Below are 17,593 nucleotides of genomic sequence, written 5' to 3'. Positions count from 1 at the left end.
TTGTGGAAGGGTCAGACTGCCAAGGGATATGGAAGGGATGGGCACAGGGAGGCAGTCCTCGAGATACGGCCACAAGGTTTCCACTGCTAACTGGGACGGTCTCTTGCCGCCGTTGTTAAACGGGTCGTGCGTGTCCAGCCGCACCTGCCAATAAAGAATAATTCTATTCCGTTTTGCCCCGCTTTGCGACTTCCCCCTCGCCGCCGTCGTTAAGAGAATCGTTGCAGGGGTTGGGTTAGCCGAGGTAGTCCTCGGCTTACGACCCCGATGGGAATGCAAAGTTTCCGTTTCTTAAGCAAGACAGTTTTAAGTGAGCCCTGGCCCCATTTTTACCCCCTTTCTTGCCGCAGTTGCTAAGTGAGTCACTGCAGTTGTTAAGTGAGTCACGAGGCTGTTAAGTGAATCTGGCTCCTGGGAATTCTGGGGGTTGAAGTCCACATTTTAAAGCCTGCTGACTGGGGGTGGAAGCCCTCCCCTCTTGAAAGGATGCTGTGACTGGGGGATTCTGGGAAACCCTTTCACAATTGCCCCCCCCTCCCTGATTTTTGCTGCCAAGTCTGCCCGAAGTCCAGCCGCTGTGGCCCCCCAGGACGGAGGAGGACACCTGTGTGGTTGTGTGTGTGTGTGGTTGTGTGTGTGTGTAAGTGTGTAATTGGAAGGCTTGAAACCTCCGGATGGAGTTTCTGTGCAGGCCTGAGGCTGCTTCCCCTCCCCAGCCGGCTTCCCTGATTCTCGGGGTGGGGGGGGGAAGTTGGGTCTCCATGGGTGGAGCCAAAGGGAGGGGCTTGGGTTGCCTCCGCTGAAGGGCTTCAGGGGCTTTCCAGGCTGGGGTGGGGGGCTGAGTCTTCTGGCCCCTCTGCTCTGCCAGGCCCCCTCCCCAAATCCCAGCCTCCTGCTCGGTCCCTGAGCTCCTCCACGATCTCCCGGCCATGGTGGCCCCAAAGGTTTTCTTTGGAGACCTTTCGGTTCTCCTCCAAGAGGCTTCTTCAGTTCTTCCGGGCTCTGTCCGTCCGTCCTTCTCTCCACTCCTTCCTTCCTTCTTTCCCTCCCTCTCTCCCTCTCCTTCCTTCCCTCTCTCTCTCTCTCTCCTTCCTTCCTCTTTTTCTCCTTCCTTTTTTCTTTCCTTCCTTCCTTCCCCCCTCCATCCCTCTCCTTTCTTCTTTCTTTCTTTCCTTCCTTCCCTCCCTCCCTCGCCATCCTTCCTTCCTTCCCATCTTCTTTCCTTAATTCTTTCCTCTCTCTCTCTCCTTCCTTCCTCTTTTTCTCCTTCCTTTTTTCCTTCCTTCCTTCCTTCCTTCCTTTCCTCCCTCCCTCCCTCTCCTTCCTTCCCTCCCCCTTCCCTCCCTCTCCTTCCTTTCTTCGCTCCCTCTCCTTCCTTCCCTTCCTCTCCTTCCTCCCTCCTTCCTTCCTTCCTTCCTTTCCTCCCTCCCTCCCTCTCCTTCCTTCCTTCCCATCTTCTTTCCTTAATTCTTTCCCCTCTCTCCCCTTCCTTCCTCTTTTTCTCCTTCCTTTTTTCCTTCCTTCCTTCCTTCCTTTTTCTCCTTGCTTTTTTCCTTTCCTTCCTTCTCATCTTCTTTCCTTAATTCTGTCTTTTTTTTCTCTCTCTCCTTCCTTAATTTCCTTTTCTCTCTGTCCCCTTCCTTCCTTCTCATCTTCCTTCCTTAATTCCCTCTTCTCTCTCTCTCTCCTTCCTTCCAGCACTGTTATTCTGCTACCCTCCCCCACCCTCCTCCCCCTCTCTCTTTCTATCCTTCTCTCTTTCTCTCTCTCTCCTTCCTTCCTTAATTTCCTTTTCTCTCTGTTCCCTTCCTTCCTTCTCATCTTCCTTCCTTAATTCCCTCTTCTCTTCTCCTTCCTTCCAGCTGTGTTATTCTGCTATCCTCCCCCTCCCTCCTCCCCCTCTCTCTTTCTATCCTTCTCTTTCTCTTTCTTTCTCTCTCCCTCTTTCTCCCACTGAAGAAGAACCCTCTTGGATCAGTAGAAAAACGTTTTGAAAAGCCCACTCCAGTTTGAGAAAAGGCCCCCGTGGGACTTCCATCACCGTGGACAATCCTGTAACGTTTGGTGGGGTGGGGGGGCTTCTCCCCTGCAGGTTCGCACCCTGGCCCGGACCGATGAAGCCCGTGGGCTGCTGTGGCTGCTGGAGGAGGAGTCCCTCCAGCCTGGGGGCAGCGAGGAGGGTCTTCTCGAGCGGCTCTTCACCCACTACGGCCCCAGGACGGAGACAAAAAAGGTAGGCGGGGGAGGGAGGCTGTTGAACTGGGATAAACTGGGCTGGCACTGAATCCAGTGGGGCCTCACCTCTTGGCTCCCACCTTTGGAGCAGAAACTGCCTCTCAAGTGGGGGGCTGGGGGCAAGGATGGGTAGTCCTCGATTTACGACAACGGCGGGGGTTGGGGGTTAGGATTCGAATGGTTTTCAGACCATTTTCAGGCTGATTTTTGGGGCGTTTTCCAAGCCATTTTGGCCTATTTTTCAGGGCCACAAACAGCTCAAAAACACGCCGAAAAACTGCCCCCAAACCAGCCTGAAAACGGACCAGAAAACAGCCTGATTTTTTATTTATTGGGTTTTGCCCATTTTCAGCCCATTTTCTGGTGCTCCGGCACCCGCGAAGACCAGTTGGCGAGGGCGGTGCCAGTGCCCACAGAGAGGGCTCTGCGTGCCACCTGTGCCAGGCGTGCCATGGGTTCGCCTGTCACTGGTTTAGGGTCTGTGAGCATCCTAGATTTGACCAAGCCAAATCCGGGGAGAAATGCTGGGGAGCATCTGGACCCATCAGCCATCGACGGACACATAGAGATAAACTACACTTCCCTTCCATCCCAAAGAGGCAGTTTAAAGCGGAAGGAGGGGAGGATGGTTTTGTCTGGTGTGAATCCCCACTTAGGGCGTTGTGGTTTTTAACACAACCCCTCCAGCAGCCGGCTAACCCCACCCACCCTTGCCCTGATGATGCTGCCTAGTTGGGTAATGAGACGTCTGAAAGGAAAGCAGAGCAGCAGAGTCAGCCCACAGGCCAACCCTGAGGTACGAATTGAGACCCCGGTTGAAGAAACAGATGGACCCCCATCTTCAGTTCTCTCCCCACCCCACCAAGACCCAGGCGGCCTTTGGCGCTCAGATGTTTGCCCGGCGCTCGTCCTGGCTGTGATGCTGCCCATCGGCCCTCTTGGAGAAGGGCTGCCTCCGATGGGGCTGGGCAGGGCGGGCTTCATTCACGGAGGATCTTTCTCTTTCTTTTCTTTTCTTTTCTTTTCTTTTCTTTTCTTTTCTTTCCTTCTTTCCTTTTCTTCCTTCTTTTCTTTCTTTCTTTCTTTCTTTTTCTTAGTATCTTTTCCTTTCTTCCTTCCATTCTTCCTTCTGTTTCTTTCTTTCTTTGTTTGTTTTCTTTCCTTCCTTCTTTGTTTGTTTTCTTTCCTTCTTTCCTTCTTTCCTTCTCTCTTCTCTTTCTTTCTTTCTTTCATTTTCTTAGTATCTTTTCCTTCCTTCCTTCCCCTTTCTTTCCTTCCTTCCTTCCATTCTTCCTTCTGTTTCTTTCTTTCTTTGTTTTCTTTCCTTCCTTCTTCTCTTTCTTTCTTTTTCTTTCTATCTTTCCTTCCTTCTTCTCTTTCTTCCTTTCCTTTTCTTCCTTCCCCTTTCTTTCCTTCCTTCCATCCTTCCTTCTCTTTCTTTCTTTCTTTCTTTCTTTTTATATTTGTTTTCTTTCCTTCTTCTCTTTCTTTCTTTTCTTAGTATCTTTTCCTTCCTTCCTTCCTTCCCCTTTCTTTCCTTCCATCCTTCCATTCTTCCTTTCTCTTTCTTTCTTTCTTTCCTTCCTTCTTTCTTTCCTTCCTTCTTCTCTTTCTTTCTTTTCTTAGTATCTTTTCCTTCCTTCCTTCCCCTTTCTTTCCTTCCTTCCATTCTTCCTTCTCTTTCTTTCTTTCCTCTTCTTCCTTCCATCGTTCTCTTTCTTTCTTTTTCTTTCTATCTTTCTTTCTTTTTCTTAGTATCTTTTCCTTCCTTCCCCTTTCTATCCTTCCTTCCTTCCATTCTTCCTTCTCTTTCTTTCTTTCCTTCTTTCTTTCTCTCTCTTTCTTTTTATATTTCTTTGTTTTCTTTCCTTCCTTCTTCTCTTTCTTTCTTTCTTTTTCTTAGTATCTTTTCCTTCCTTCCTCTTTCTTTTTCTTTCTTTCTCTTTCACACTGTTTTTCTCTTCTCTTTTTCTCTTCTTTAATGTGCTCTCTCTCTTTTTCTCTTCCACTTTTTCTTTTTCTTTTCTTTCATTCTTTCATTCAATCTTTTTCTTACTTTTTTCTCTTCTACCCCCTCCCTCTCTCCCATCCATCCAACCAGCCATCCCACTCAGACTTTTCACAATGCCCCTTCCTTCCTTCCTTCCTTCCTTCCTTCCTTCCTTCCTTCCTTCCTTCCTTCCTTCTTCAACCCCGAACAGCAATGCTTGCAGAGACCGAAAGTGTCTCTCTAATTAAGGGGCCTCTTCCTCCATTTCATGCTGCCTGCAGAGCCACGGGAGCTCCCTGGGACCCGTCTCTCTTGTGGGGGCCCTGGGGAAGGGGCTCTGGGGAGGGGGCCCAGAGTCTTGAGCCTTCCTCTCTGTCTCTCCCACTCGTTGCAGCCTCCAACCCGCTTCTCCGGAGCAATAAACCCCGGCATTTCTTCCTGGGACACAGCTACGGCACCAGCTGGGTGGAATACGACACCAGCGGCTGGCTGAGCTACGTCCGGCAAAATCCCGCCTCTCAGAACAGCTTGGTCCTCCTCCAGGAATCCCAAAAGTAAGGCAGGCGGTCTTTGTGGGGTGGGGTGGGGGCTAGGAAACCCCCTCGGGCTACCCGGGGAGGCTCTGACCTCAGGCAGGCAGGAGTATCTTTATTTAAATATTTTTTTATTTCCATTTTCATTTTCATAACACACACTCACATGTATACTATACATAGCCCGTATCATATAGTATTAAATAATAATTACATCAGTTCCTCTTGTCAACAATGCCCCCCCAAAAATAGAAACCCATTATATCTCTTCTGCTCTCCATACACCTCTTTCTTCTACCACCCCTCCAACTTTCTATCTTCCCTTCCATCATCCTTTCCTACTCTTACTTCCCCTCCCTTTCTACTGCTCCTCTCTCTACAATCCACTCCTCCTTATCCTTCTCATCTTCCCCCCTTACCCTCCCTCCTATCCTTCTCTTCCATCTTTCTTCTCCCTTCTGTTTCCCACTCCTCCTCTCATTGGTGCATTTCCGCTACATGTCAATGTGCTTAACATATCCTAGTTTTAAAGAAAAAATAGTAATAATAATAGTAATGAAAATATAAGAAAAAACAGTATACATTACATTAAAATCTAACACGTCTCATCAAACCTGATATATATCCTGAAGATGGATTGACTATATTCAAAACAAATATCGGACTAAGAAATTTCAGCTGGTTTATGAATGAAATGAACAAGGAATGTTGTAATTTACCAAAAGTCAGCTTAATAAAAGGGGAGTTAAAGTACAAGAGAAGGTAGGATGCTAAAGTTAGTTAGCCTATGTTAGTGTATGATTGTTAAATGTTTATACCCTGTATTTTGGGGGGAGGGAGGGTTGGAGGGGGGGTAGGGCTGGGGTGGAGGGAGGGAAGGGGAAATATTTGTAAAATTTATTAAAACTCTTTAATTTAAAAAAGAAAAGAAAAAAAGTATAGGAGAAGGAGTGGAAGAACAGGTGGCGGAGTCAAAAAAGTCATCAATCTAGAATCCCTGCGTAGCCACCAATAAACACAGGAAGGAAGGAAAGGGGAAAAGATGAGTAAAATGACAAAGGGAAGTGGGAAGGGAGGGAGGAAGAAAGGAAGGAGAAGAGGAGGGGAAGGAGGGAGGGAAGGAAGGAAGATGGAAAAGAGGAAAGGAGGGAAAGAAACAAGGAAGGAAGTGTTATAACAGTGTTATTCTCTTAATTCGTCCTGGGGGGAAGGAAGGCACCCATCCTCCCTCTTCTTCCTCTTTCCTTTTCCTTCCTCAGGAAGATCATCAGCAGCCTCTTCGCAGGCCGAGCTGGGGCCGCCACGGTGCTCTCGGGCTCCATCGCGGGCCTGGAGGGGGGCTCCCAGCTGGCCCTGCGCAGAGCCACCAGCATGCGCAAGACCTTCACCACGGGGGTGGCTGCGGTGAAGAAGAAGTCCATGTGCATCCAGATCAAGCTGCAGGTGGTGAGTCTCTGGTGGAAAACGGGACCCTGCACATCTAGGAATGGGAACGTTAAGAGGGGTGGGCTTCCACTCCCAGAATCCCCCAGCCAGCCTGCTTTAAGAGGGGTGGGTTTCCACTCCCAGAATCCCCCAGCCAGCATGCTTTAAGAGGGGAGGACTTCCACTCCCAGAATCCCCCAGCCGGCATGCTTTAAGAGGGGTGGGCTTCCACTCCCAGAATCCCCCAGCCGGCATGCTTTGAGAGGGGTGGGCTTCCACTCCCAGAATCCCCCAGCCAGCCTGCTTTAAGAGGGGTGGGCTTCCACTCCCAGAATCCCCCAGCCAGCCTGCTTTAAGAGGGGAGGACTTCCACTCCCAGAATCCCCCAGCCGGCATGCTTTGAGAGGGGAGGACTTCCACTCCCAGAATCCCCCATGCAGCCTACTTTAAGAGGGGAGGACTTCCACTCCCAGAATCCCCCAGCCAGCAGGCTTTAAGAGGGGAGGACTTCCACCCCCAGAATCCCCCAGCCAACATGCTTTAAGAGGGGTGGACTTCCACACCCAGAATCCCCCAGCCAGCCTGTTTTAAGAGGGGTGGGTTTCCACCCCCATAATCCCCCAGCCAGCCTGTTTTAAGAGGGGTGGGCTTCCACCCCCATAATCCCCCAGCCAGCCTGTTTTAAGAGGGGTGGGCTTCCACCCCCAGAATCCCCCAGCCAGCCTGTTTTAAGAGGGGTGGGCTTCCACCCCCAGAATCCCCCCATCCAGCATGCTTTAAGAGGGGTGGGCTTCCACTGTCAGAATCCCCCAGCCAGCCTGCTTTAAGAGGGGTGGGCTTCCACTCCCAGAATCCCCCAGCCAGCCTGCTTTAAGAGGGGAGGACTTCCACTCCCAGAATCCCCCAGGCAGCCTGCTTTAAGAGGGGGGGACTTCCACTCCCAGAACCCCCCATCCAGCCTGCTTTAAGAGGGGAGGACTTCCACTCCCAGAATCCCCCAGCCATCATGCTTTAAGAGGGGGGGACTTCCACTCTCAGAATCCCCCAGCCAGCAGGCTTTAAGAGGGGAGGATTTCCACTCCCATAATCCCCCAGCCAGCATGCTTTAAGAGGGGAGGACTTCCACTCCCAGAATCCCCCAGCCATCATGCTTTAAGAGGGGAGGGCTTCCACTCCCAGAATCCCCCAGCCAGCAATGCTTTAAGACGGATGGGCTTCCACTCCCAGAATCCCCCAGCCATCATGCTTTAAGAGGGGGGGACTTCCACTCTCAGAATCCCCCAGCCAGCAGGCTTTAAGAGGGGAGGATTTCCACTCCCATAATCCCCCAGCCAGCATGCTTTAAGAGGGGTGGGCTTCTACTCCCAGAATCCCCCAGCCAGCATGCTTTAAGAGGGGTGGGCTTCCACTCCCAGAATCCCTTAGATACTGGCTGATGAATTCTGGGAGTCGAAATTCCCCCATGTCAAAACATGCTGGCTGGGGGATTCTGGGACCTGAAGTCCGCCCCTCTTACAGCCATCTCACAGAGGGACGCAGAGCAGGGTCCCTTAAAATATGAATGGCTAAAAGGAGCGTATAAACTTTAAAAAGAGAGACGGGAAGATTTACCATCCAGTGTTGGAAGTGAATGAAAAGGCGATGATGGCCTGTTGGTGATGGAGGAGATGGCTGGACAGGCGAGTGGTCAGCTGCCCTTTGGAATACAGTCCCCTCACCTGCCAAGAACCCCCCCTCCCTCCCCACTCTTGACCGTGGTCTTCTCCCCCCACCCCTCCCCTCAGGATGCCCTGATTGACAGCCTCAAGAAGTCCAAGCTGCACTTCGTCCACTGCTTCCTGCCCAAGGCCAACGGCTGGCGAGGAGATGCCAAGGGCCTCCATGCCCAGCGGATGAGCACCAGCGAGCTGGATTTGCACGGGGAGCACTGCGAGGCCGGCCTGATGCAGCTGGAGGTGCCCCTGCTGAGAGCCCAGATCCGGGGCTCCCGCCTGCTTGATGCCCTCCGCATGTACCGCCAAGGTGGGTCCTGTGCCCCCCCTCGCCCCAACTCCGTGGGCACAAAGGGGTCACGAGACGGAGGGAGGGGATCTGGGCACCCGGAACAGACTTTGGCTCAACCCAACAGTAGAAAACGAACAGCAGGGAAGAGACCACCGAGAGGGTCCGGCAAGCCCACCCTTTGTTTTCCTTCCAATTCAGGGATTTATTGATTAGGTTGTTGTTCTCAATTCTTTCTTCTTCTTTTTTTTTTGTTTCGTTATATATATTTTTTTTTACGTTTTGCCAAATCGATGGACATGTGCGTTTTTGTCTCAAGGATACCAGAATGGCTGTGTGCTCATATGGGTCCGGGGTTTTTTTGTGCCCTGGGGGAGTGAGGGTGGGATTAAACAACCCCTCCCCCCCAAAAAATAATTAGAGCACAGCAGGTATATAAACATAAAATAGATATGGAGATTCTGGAAACAGTGCAGAGAAGAGCAACAAAGATGATTAGGGGACTGGAGACTAAAACATATGAAGAACAGTTGCAGGAACTGGGTATGTCTAGTTGAATGAAAAGAAGGACCAGGGGAGACATGATAACAGTCTTCCGATATCTCAGGGGTTGCTCCAAAGAAGAGGGAGTCAAGCTATTCTCCAAAGCACCTGAGGGTAGAACAAGAAGCAATGGGTGGAAACTAATCAAGGAGAGAAGCAACTTAGAACTGAGGAGAAACTTCCTGACAGTGAGAACAATTCATCAGTGGAATCAGAAGTTGTGAATTCTCCAACACTGGACGTCTTTAAGAAGATGCTGGATAGCCATTTGTCTGAAACGGTGTAGGGTTTCCTGCCTAGGCAGGGGGTTGGACTAGAAGACCTCCAAGGCCCCTTCCAACTTGGATATTCTGTTATCCTTCCTTCCTTCCTTCCTTCCTTCCTTCCTTCCTTCCTTTCTTCCTCCCTCCTTTCCTCCCTCCCTCCCTTCCTTCCCTCCCCCTCGCCCTCCCTTCTCCCCTTATCCTTCCCCTTCCCTTCTCCCTCCCTCCCACCTCCCTCCTCCATTTCTCCTTCCTTCCTTCCCTCCCCTCACCCTCCCTTCTCTTCTTCCCATTTCCTCCCTTCTTCCTTCCTTCCTTCCTTCCTTCCTTCCTTCCTTCCTTCCTTCCTCCCTCCCTCCCTCCCTCCCTCCCTTTCCCCTCCCTCCCTTCTCCACTTCTCCTCCCCCTCCCTCCCTCTTTCCCTCTCTCTGGAGGTATTCAAGAAGAGAGGGCTACTTGTCTGGAATGGTGCAGGGTCTCCTGCTTGAGCAGGGGGGAGGGGGGCTGGACTAGAAGACCTCCAAGGTCCCTCCCAACCATCTTATTCCGTTATTTGCAACCTTCTCAACTGTCTCTTCTCAAGCATAACCAATGGGGAGAAGCCAGATTTGCTTAATGACCGCCTGGTTCACTTAACAACCGCAGCGATCCGCTTAACAACCACAGCAAAGAAAGGATCGTACAGTCGCTGAAGAATTCTCTTGCTCGTCCACGGAAATTCTGCTCCCAACTGTGTCCTTAAGTCAAGGACCACCCACCCCCCTGTTCTCCACCCCCTCTGCCCCTCTTCCTCGGAAAAGACCCCCCCCCTCAGCCCACTCCTGCCCCCCCCCCCCATTTCAGCAGGGATGTGTGTTTGTTATTGCAAGAGCCGAGTTGCCGGTGGCGTGCACCAGAAATCGGTGAGGTTTCCTGCCGCGGTGGGGATCAATGGCTCGGCAACCGTCCGGGTCGATGTGGCTGATGATTAATTAAGACCTGAAGAATCAACAACTCGCTTTCTGCGCCCGTCCATTTAATTGCAATCCGATAGCGGCATCCATTCCGGGGGAGCCTCTTCGCCTGCAGCAACTGCAGGGAGATGCGGGTTCGAGATCCTAGGCCTCCCTCCGCTTTAGCTGAGCCGTTGGCTTTAGAAGAAGTTTCTTTTGGGACACGCTCGGCGTTGCTTCGGTGGACGTCCCTGCGAGACACACAAGTTGGACCTTGGGGTGGGGGTGGGAGAGATGGGGAGCGGGGGCTTAGAGGTGCTGCGTTCATCTATATTCACCCTTCGAGACAAAATTGCACCTTCAGTACAGGTAGATCTCCATGTGCGGCCACAGCTCTATGGCCCTTTGAGGGCTGGGCACAAGGAAGTTTCGTTTTCATGTACGCCGTTTAGTGTGCATTCAAAGTGTCTTTTAGAATGATTGGAATTAGAATTATTGGAGTTAGAATTATTAGAATTAGAATTATTAGAATTAGAATTATTAGAATTAGAATTATTGGAATTAGAATTAGAATTATTGGGATTAGAATTATTGGAATTAGAATTATTAGAATTAGAATAATTAGAATTATTGGATTAGAATTATTGGAATTAGAATTATTGGAATTAGAATAATTAGAATAATTAGAATTATTGGAATTAGAATAATTTATTTGAATTGGATTTAGAATTAGAGTTAGAATTATTAGAATTAGTATTAGAATTAGAAGAATTAGAATTATTGGGATTAGAATAATTAATTTGAATTATTGGAATTAGAATAATTAATTTGAATTATTGGAATTAGAATAATTAATTAGAATTGGAATTAGAAAGAGTTTGAATTATTAGAATTAGTATTAGAATTAGAATAATTAGAATTATTGGATTATTGGGATTAGAATTATTGGAATTTGAATTATTTGAATTAGAATAATTAATTAAAATTGGAATTAGAGTTAGAATTATTAGAATTAGAATTGTTAGAATAGAGGTGAAAGGGACCTTGGAGGTCTTCTACTCCAGCCCCCTGCTCAAGCAAGAGACCCTATATCATTCCAGACAAATGGTTGTCCAGCCTCTTCTTCAAAGCCTCCAGGGATGTAGCACCCACAACCTCTGGTGGCCAGCTGTTCCACTGGCTAATTGTCCTCGCTGTCAGGAAATCCCTCCTTAATTCCAGGTGGCTTCTCTCCTTGGTTAGTTTCCATCCGTTGCTCCTTGTCCTGCCTTCGGGGTCTTTGGAGGATAGCTTGACCCTCTCATTCCAGGTGTCCGATGGGACAGCCACGCTGTGTGTCCAGGCTGGCCCTTCCTTCCCCTGCCTCCATCGCAGCAGCCCCTCCCCCTTCTGCCCCCTCCCCTTCTGACACCCCCCCCTCTTCTCCTCTCCCTCCCAGGTTACCCCGACCACATGGCCTTCGCCGAATTCCGCCGGCGCTTCGACGTCCTGGCTCCTCACCTGACCAAGAAGCACGGGCGCCATTATATCGTCACGGACGAGAAGAGGGTAGGCGGGCTGGCATGATTTGGGGAGGGGGCTGGGGTCTCCGCCAGGGCCAGGTTGATGGGGCTGGGGGCTGGGCCCTTAGACTTCCTTTACCCCAAGGCTTGGGATAGCTGCACTCACGAGGGGGGGGGGCATAGGATGAGGCTGGAGCTTTTGGGGTGGGGGGAATGTGTTCTCTGACCCCCCCCCCCCGTCCTCCCCTCTGCTTCCCCTCCCCAGGCTGCCGAAGAGCTCCTACAGTCGCTGGAATTGGAGCAAAGCTGCTTCCAGATGGGCCTGAGCCGGGTGAGATGAAAAAAGATGGGGAAGACCACCCTGGTGGGGGCATCATGGGGGGGTTGGGGGTCCCACAAGAGGGTCCCTGCCAGGACAGGGGAAGCACAGGGGGGTCCTTGGCTTAACGACTAAAATGGAACCCAACATTTTCCGCTGCTAAGCGAGGGGGGGGGGCGGTTAGGTGAGTTTCGCCCCGTTTTAAGACTTTCCTTGCTGCGGTTGCTAAGTGAATCCCTGCAGTCGTTAAGTTAGGAACGCGGTTGTTAAGTTCCCCTGCCCCCTTTGACTACGCTGGTCGGAAGGTCGCAAAAGGGGATCAGGTAATCCCAGGGACACTGTAACCCGTCATAAATACGAGTCGGGTTGCCCTGTTTCGCTCACATGACCACGGGATGCTACGACGGTCGCAGGTGTGAAAAACCACCATACCTGGCTTTTTTCAGTGCCGTTGTAACTTTAAGCAGTCACTAAACGAATCTTCATGGCCCGTTGCGTCGCTCTATGACATGACCACGAATTGAGTAGTTTTTCCTGACAGGTTCCAGCACAAAAAGCACCAATTCAAAGGAACAGGTTCGCTTAATGGCCATGGTGTTCACTTAATGACCGTGGTGTTTGCTTAATGAACATGGCGTCTGCTTAACCATCGCAAGGTTGGCATAACAACCATGTGCTTTACTTCACACTGCCCCTCAAAAAAGGTCCTAACATTTATTTTGCTCCATGGGTGCCTCGCTTTAGGACCAGAATGACTCATCATTGTAGCTCCAGGCTCAGTGACAGTCGTAAGTCGACGACTACCTTGTTCCCGGTGTGATAGCCAAACACCCCCCCACACACACACACACCTCTCCTCCAAAAATCATTTGCCAAACGCAACAAATTTCCAAATTCTGCCACGCGTCATAATTTGTGTTTCTCGGGTGGGGCCTCGGACGCAGCCCGTCTTCCCCAGGAAACCCGGAATGTGCGAACGAGCCCCGATTCCCCCCCCCCATCCCACCCCCTCCGAGCCCACCCAGGGCCCTGTGCGGGGCTGGGGACGACGGGCACAGCGATCCCACGTGAGGCCGGCCTCGGTGGACGTGCGCCAGGCAGGCTGTTGTTGGCAAGAGAGACGCGATGAGGCTCCTGGCTCTCGTCCTGCGAGCATGCCCACACGCGTGATTGCACACACACACACACACAGAGCAGTGATACTCCCGGGGAGGGGGGGAGGGTGAAGTCAGCCCCCTGGCATGCCAGGAAGATGCCCAGCCCCCCCCAGGGAGGGGGCGGATGGCTGATTCACTCAAGGAGGAGGCTGGAGAATTTTCCTCGCAGAAGAGAACCAAGTTATGGGGCCGCTTCCTTGCCGCGGCTCCTGGCAAACAGGGAGCATTTAGCCTTGGTTAGAAAGGGGAGGGTCTCCTTCCTCCAGGCCTCCAGGCCCGAGGGGGGGGGGGCTTAAGCAGAAGGCCCCTTTCCCTGCACCCTGCTTCCCCCAGGAATCTTGGAAGCCTGTTGGAAGCACCCGGATGGGGACATCGAGTCCCCCCCTTTTGCCACCCGCCCTGGTCCAGTGAATCCAACCCTTGTGGATCCCTTTCCATGATGTGGGCCCTCGGAGGGCCCTGAAAGGCCGCTGGCATCTCCCCCTGCCACAGAGGGACCCTCGCTCCGCCAAAAACCCCTTCCGAAGCTACGCAGTGCCCGTTGAGGCCAGCAGGCGTCCGATCCCCCCCCCTTTTAACACTTCTCTCCTTCTCTCTCTCCCCCACCCTCTGCCCCCCAGGTGTTCTTTCGGGCAGGGACCTTGGCTAAGCTGGAGGAGGAGCGAGATACACAGCTGTGCAGAAGCATCACCCTCTTCCAGGCCGCCTGCCGGGGATTCCTGGCACGCCAGCACTTCAAGAAGAGGAAGGTAGGCTGCCTCGGAGGGGTCTCCGTCTGTCTGTCTGTCAAGGGGAGGTTTTGCAGCCCCGGGTTGAAATGGGGGGACGGGGGGGAAGAGGGCTTGGTGCTCTTCTGAGCTGGGTGCTTTTTGCTGTCAAGACGTTTCGTGACCCAGCTAGGGAACGTCATCAGTGCACGGATGAGGTTCCCCTAATTGGCTCACAGAACGTCTGCAAGGAAAACCGCCCAGCTCAGAGAGCCCCCCAAGGACCCCAACAGTCCTCCTCCCCCTCCTCCTCTTCCTCTCTGCAAACCCCTACTCCCTTCTAGCACTGATGAGGTTCCCTAGTTGGGTCTTGAAACGTCTTCGAGAAAACCACCCAGCTCAGAGAGCACCAAGGACCCCACAGTCCTTCCTCCTCCTCCTTCTCTTCCTGATTCTCCTCCTCCTCCTCCTTTTTCCCTTCCTCTTCCTCCTCTCCACAACCCCTACTCCCTTCTAGCACTGATGAGGTTCCCTAGTTGGGTCTTGAAACGTCTTCGAGAAAACCGCCAAGCTCAGAGAGCCCCAAGGACCCCACAGTCCTTCCTCCTCCTCTTCCTGATTCTCCTCCTCCTCTTCCTCCTCCTTTTTCCCTTCCTCTTCCTCCTCCTCCTCCTCTCCCTCCTCTCCACAACCCCTACTCCCTTCTAGCACTGATGATGTTCCCTAGTTGGGTCTTGAAACGTCTTCGAGAAAACCACCCAGCTCAGAGAGCACCAGGGACCCCCCCCATTTCTTTCTCCTTCTCTTCCTCCCTTTCTACTCCTCCTCCACTCCGCAAACCCAACACCCTATTAGCACTGATGTCGTTACCTAGTTGGGTAATGAAATGTCTGTATGGAAGCCACCAAGCTCAGAGAGCACCAAGGACCCTGAAGTCCTCTACTCTTTCCGTCTCTTCCTCCCCCTCCTCCTTTCCTTCCTCCTCTCTGCAAACCCCCCTTCCTTCTAGCACTGATGATGTTCCCTAGTTGGGTCTTGAAACGTCTTCGAGAAAACCACCCAGCTCAGAGAGCACCAGTCGTCATCTTCCTCCCTCTCCCCCCTCTTCCCCCTCCTCTGTCTCCCCGCCCCTCCTCCTCTCTCCAACCCCCCCTCCCTCCTAGCCCTGATGACGTTACCTACTTTGGGGAGTGGGGGTGTGTGAAACATCTGCAGGAAAACCAGGCAGCTGAGAGAGACCCCCAGGACTCCTGCGCCCGTTCTCTCTGTGGGCGTGCAGATATACAGTCTTCCTTAAAAGTCAGGCGAGGCAGAAGCGGAGTGAGTCACACACGCACACATAGAAGCACACACACAGAAGCACACTCCTCCTGCCCTCTCCCCCCCCTCCCCTCCCCTCCCCTGCTGTGTTTACGCCTCTCTCTCTCCTTATCCTAAAATGGGCAGCTTCGCCTCTTCCCAAATAAACCCCGGGCCGGGAAAACTAGAACTGTGGGCTCCATTTGAAGTAGCAGCCACAGAAAGCAACAGCTTCCGCCCACTCACCCACCCACCCCCTATTCCACTTGTTGCCCACCCCCTCCCTCTCCCCCCCCTCGGCCTTGAAAGCCGCCTCTTCAGCTTTGCAACAGGTAGGAAGGGAAATGTGTGCTCCTCGTGCCTCTTCACCATTCTCCGGCAAAGGTTATATGGTGTTGGGGGGCTGCGTATGTGTGTCTGGAGTAGTCTGTCCTGGAGAAAGGAAGGCAAGGCAGGTGGGTCTGGGGGCTGTTGGGGGTTGGGGGCGGTGGGTTCACCGTGCAAGCCTCCCCCCCCCTTCCTCCCTCTTTTTATTTTATTCGCTTGTTCGGGTAGTTATTACATTTCCAATGCTCCCCTCCGAGACGGCACTTACAGATCGAAGGTTTTTGCTCGTTGCAGAAACACGCAGAGTTTTTTTGGACAGTGCAACAGTTCGTAAGATTTGTCTCTGGAGATTCTCAGGTCACCAACCTATCGGACCTCAGAGACCACTAAATTCATCATTTCAATTCCAATTCTTTTTTTTTAAAAAAAAAGATAATTTGGTGCAATATAAAAAATGCCAAAAAGAAATTTCTGCAGAGCACCAGTTGATGACGGCTGCTCCAGGTGATTGGGGCTTTTTTTTTTCAAGAGGAAACTGGATGTCCTTGTTGGTCTTTGAAGACGTTTCCCTTCTCCTCCAAGAAGCTTCTTCAGCTCTGACTGGATGGTGGGGAATGGAAGGATTGAAACCCCTTGCAGACAGCTGGTCCTTTGCATCCTTTGAGAGGGTCCTTGAGGCCACTTGGAGGTTTCTCTGTGTCCTCAAGGTCACCTGAGTGGTGCAAATGGTTCCTATTAGTCTGCAATTTCTTTCCCTCTGGAAATCCATTCCTTCTCCCACACCTGAATCCTCTGGAAATCCAATCCATAGGAATGGATTTCCAGAGGGGGGAAAAAATGCAGACTACGGGAAGCAGGAGCTCCAACTCAGGAAACTTAACTATAGGTATGGAAATTTCACTCGTCCCAAAGGGGCTTTTATCCAGGAGGCAACTGGAGTTTCTGGTTTTTCTCTGAAGACGTTTCCCTTCTCATCCAAGAAGCTTCTTCAGTTCTGACTGGATGGAGGGGAAGGGAAGGATTCATGCTCCTTCAGACAGCTGGTCATTTGCTTCCATTTGGAGGGTCCTTGAGGCCACTTGGAGGTTTTATCTGTGTCCTCAGGGTCACCCGAGTGGTGCAAATGGTTCCTGTAGTCTGCGATTTTTCCCTCTGGAAATCCATTCCTTATTCCTACCCCATTCCAAGGGTCTTCATCCCAAATTGTATTCTTAAAAGAGTAGAGATTCTCCGTCATCCAGGTCCTGGTTGCCCCAAAGGATGATTTTTCAAGGGGCAACTGGACTTTCCTATTTTTCTTTGGAAGGCATTTTGCTTCTCATCCAAGGAGCTTCTTCAGCTCTGACTGGATGGTGGGGAAGGGAAGAGATTTCTATTCCTTGCAGACAGCTGCTCATTTGCATCCTTTTAGAAGGTCGTTGAGGCCACCTGGAGGTTTACCTGTGTCCTCAGTCACCTGAGTGGTGCAAATGAGGGTGGAGCCTTCTTGGAACCATTGAAAAGACCGAGTTGTAGACTGGAGATAAATGATATCGTATCCTCCCCCCCCGCCCCTCTGTTGAGAGAGAGAGAAAGAACTGTTCAATTTGGAGATAGATGGCCTCTTTGAACCCTCGTTCAAACCAGCCGTCCTCTCTGTCCGAAAGATGGGCTTTGTAGTCTTCGAAAGAGGGGACTTTGCCTTTGAAATGCAGCTGGAAGTGCTGAATCTATTCCTGATGAGTTTGTTCTCCCATGTTGGGCCATGCTTCCTTCTCTTCCCCAACACCCAGTCAGAACGGAAGACGCTTCTTGCATGAGAAGCGAAGCGCCTTCAAAGAGACACCAGACAGTCCAGAAGAGAGGGAAGGAGAGGGAAGGAAGGAAGAGGAAAGGAGAGGGAGAGGAGGAGAGAGGGCAGGAAGGGGCAGAGGAAGAGAGGAGCAGGGGAGAGGAAGGGGAAGAAGGGAAAGGAGAGGAGGAAAGAAGAAAGTAGAGAAGGGAGGGAGGGAGAAAAAGAAAGGAAAGTGGCGGCAGAACAAAAGAGGCGTATGGGATGGTAAGCAAAGAAACCCCGATCCTGTATTTTAACCTTTTATATGGAAAAATGAATGTTTAAAAGCGTTAAAATCTGATAAGAATAATAACCATGAGAATGTATACTTGTAAATGTGTGTATGAGACTTAAAAAAAAACTTTTTAGAAAACAAACAAGACAGTCCAGTTGACTCCTGTCTGGGGAGATTCTCTGCCATCCAGGTCATGGATGAATGGATGGATGGATGGATGGATGGATGGATGGATGGATGGATGGATGGACGGACGGACGGACGGACGGACGGACGGAGAGACAGATGGACGGATGGAGAGACAGATGATAG

General features: G+C 51.3%; 1 protein-coding gene across 1 annotated transcript in view; it reads left to right on the top strand.

Annotated features, from left to right (window-relative positions):
* Positions 1 to 17,593, top strand: part of MYO18A (myosin XVIIIA) — an 84,815-nt gene that overhangs the window by 12,742 nt on the left and 54,480 nt on the right. Inside the window, 8 exon segments of the mRNA XM_087702898.1 lie at positions 2,093 to 2,213; positions 2,216 to 2,233; positions 4,620 to 4,779; positions 6,018 to 6,204; positions 7,968 to 8,205; positions 11,361 to 11,470; positions 11,690 to 11,755; positions 13,521 to 13,649. Coding sequence (XP_087559024.1) covers positions 2,093 to 2,213; positions 2,216 to 2,233; positions 4,620 to 4,779; positions 6,018 to 6,204; positions 7,968 to 8,205; positions 11,361 to 11,470; positions 11,690 to 11,755; positions 13,521 to 13,649 — 1,029 coding nt within the window.

This window comes from Thamnophis sirtalis, unplaced genomic scaffold (assembly GCF_051295495.1).
Source record: "Thamnophis sirtalis isolate CommonGarterSnake01/CBP01778 unplaced genomic scaffold, rThaSir2_p1.2 scaffold_17, whole genome shotgun sequence".
In the NCBI taxonomy this organism is placed as follows: domain Eukaryota; kingdom Metazoa; phylum Chordata; class Lepidosauria; order Squamata; family Natricidae; genus Thamnophis; species Thamnophis sirtalis.
Note: the sequence above shows the minus strand (reverse complement) of the source record. Positions and strands in the feature narration are given on the sequence as shown.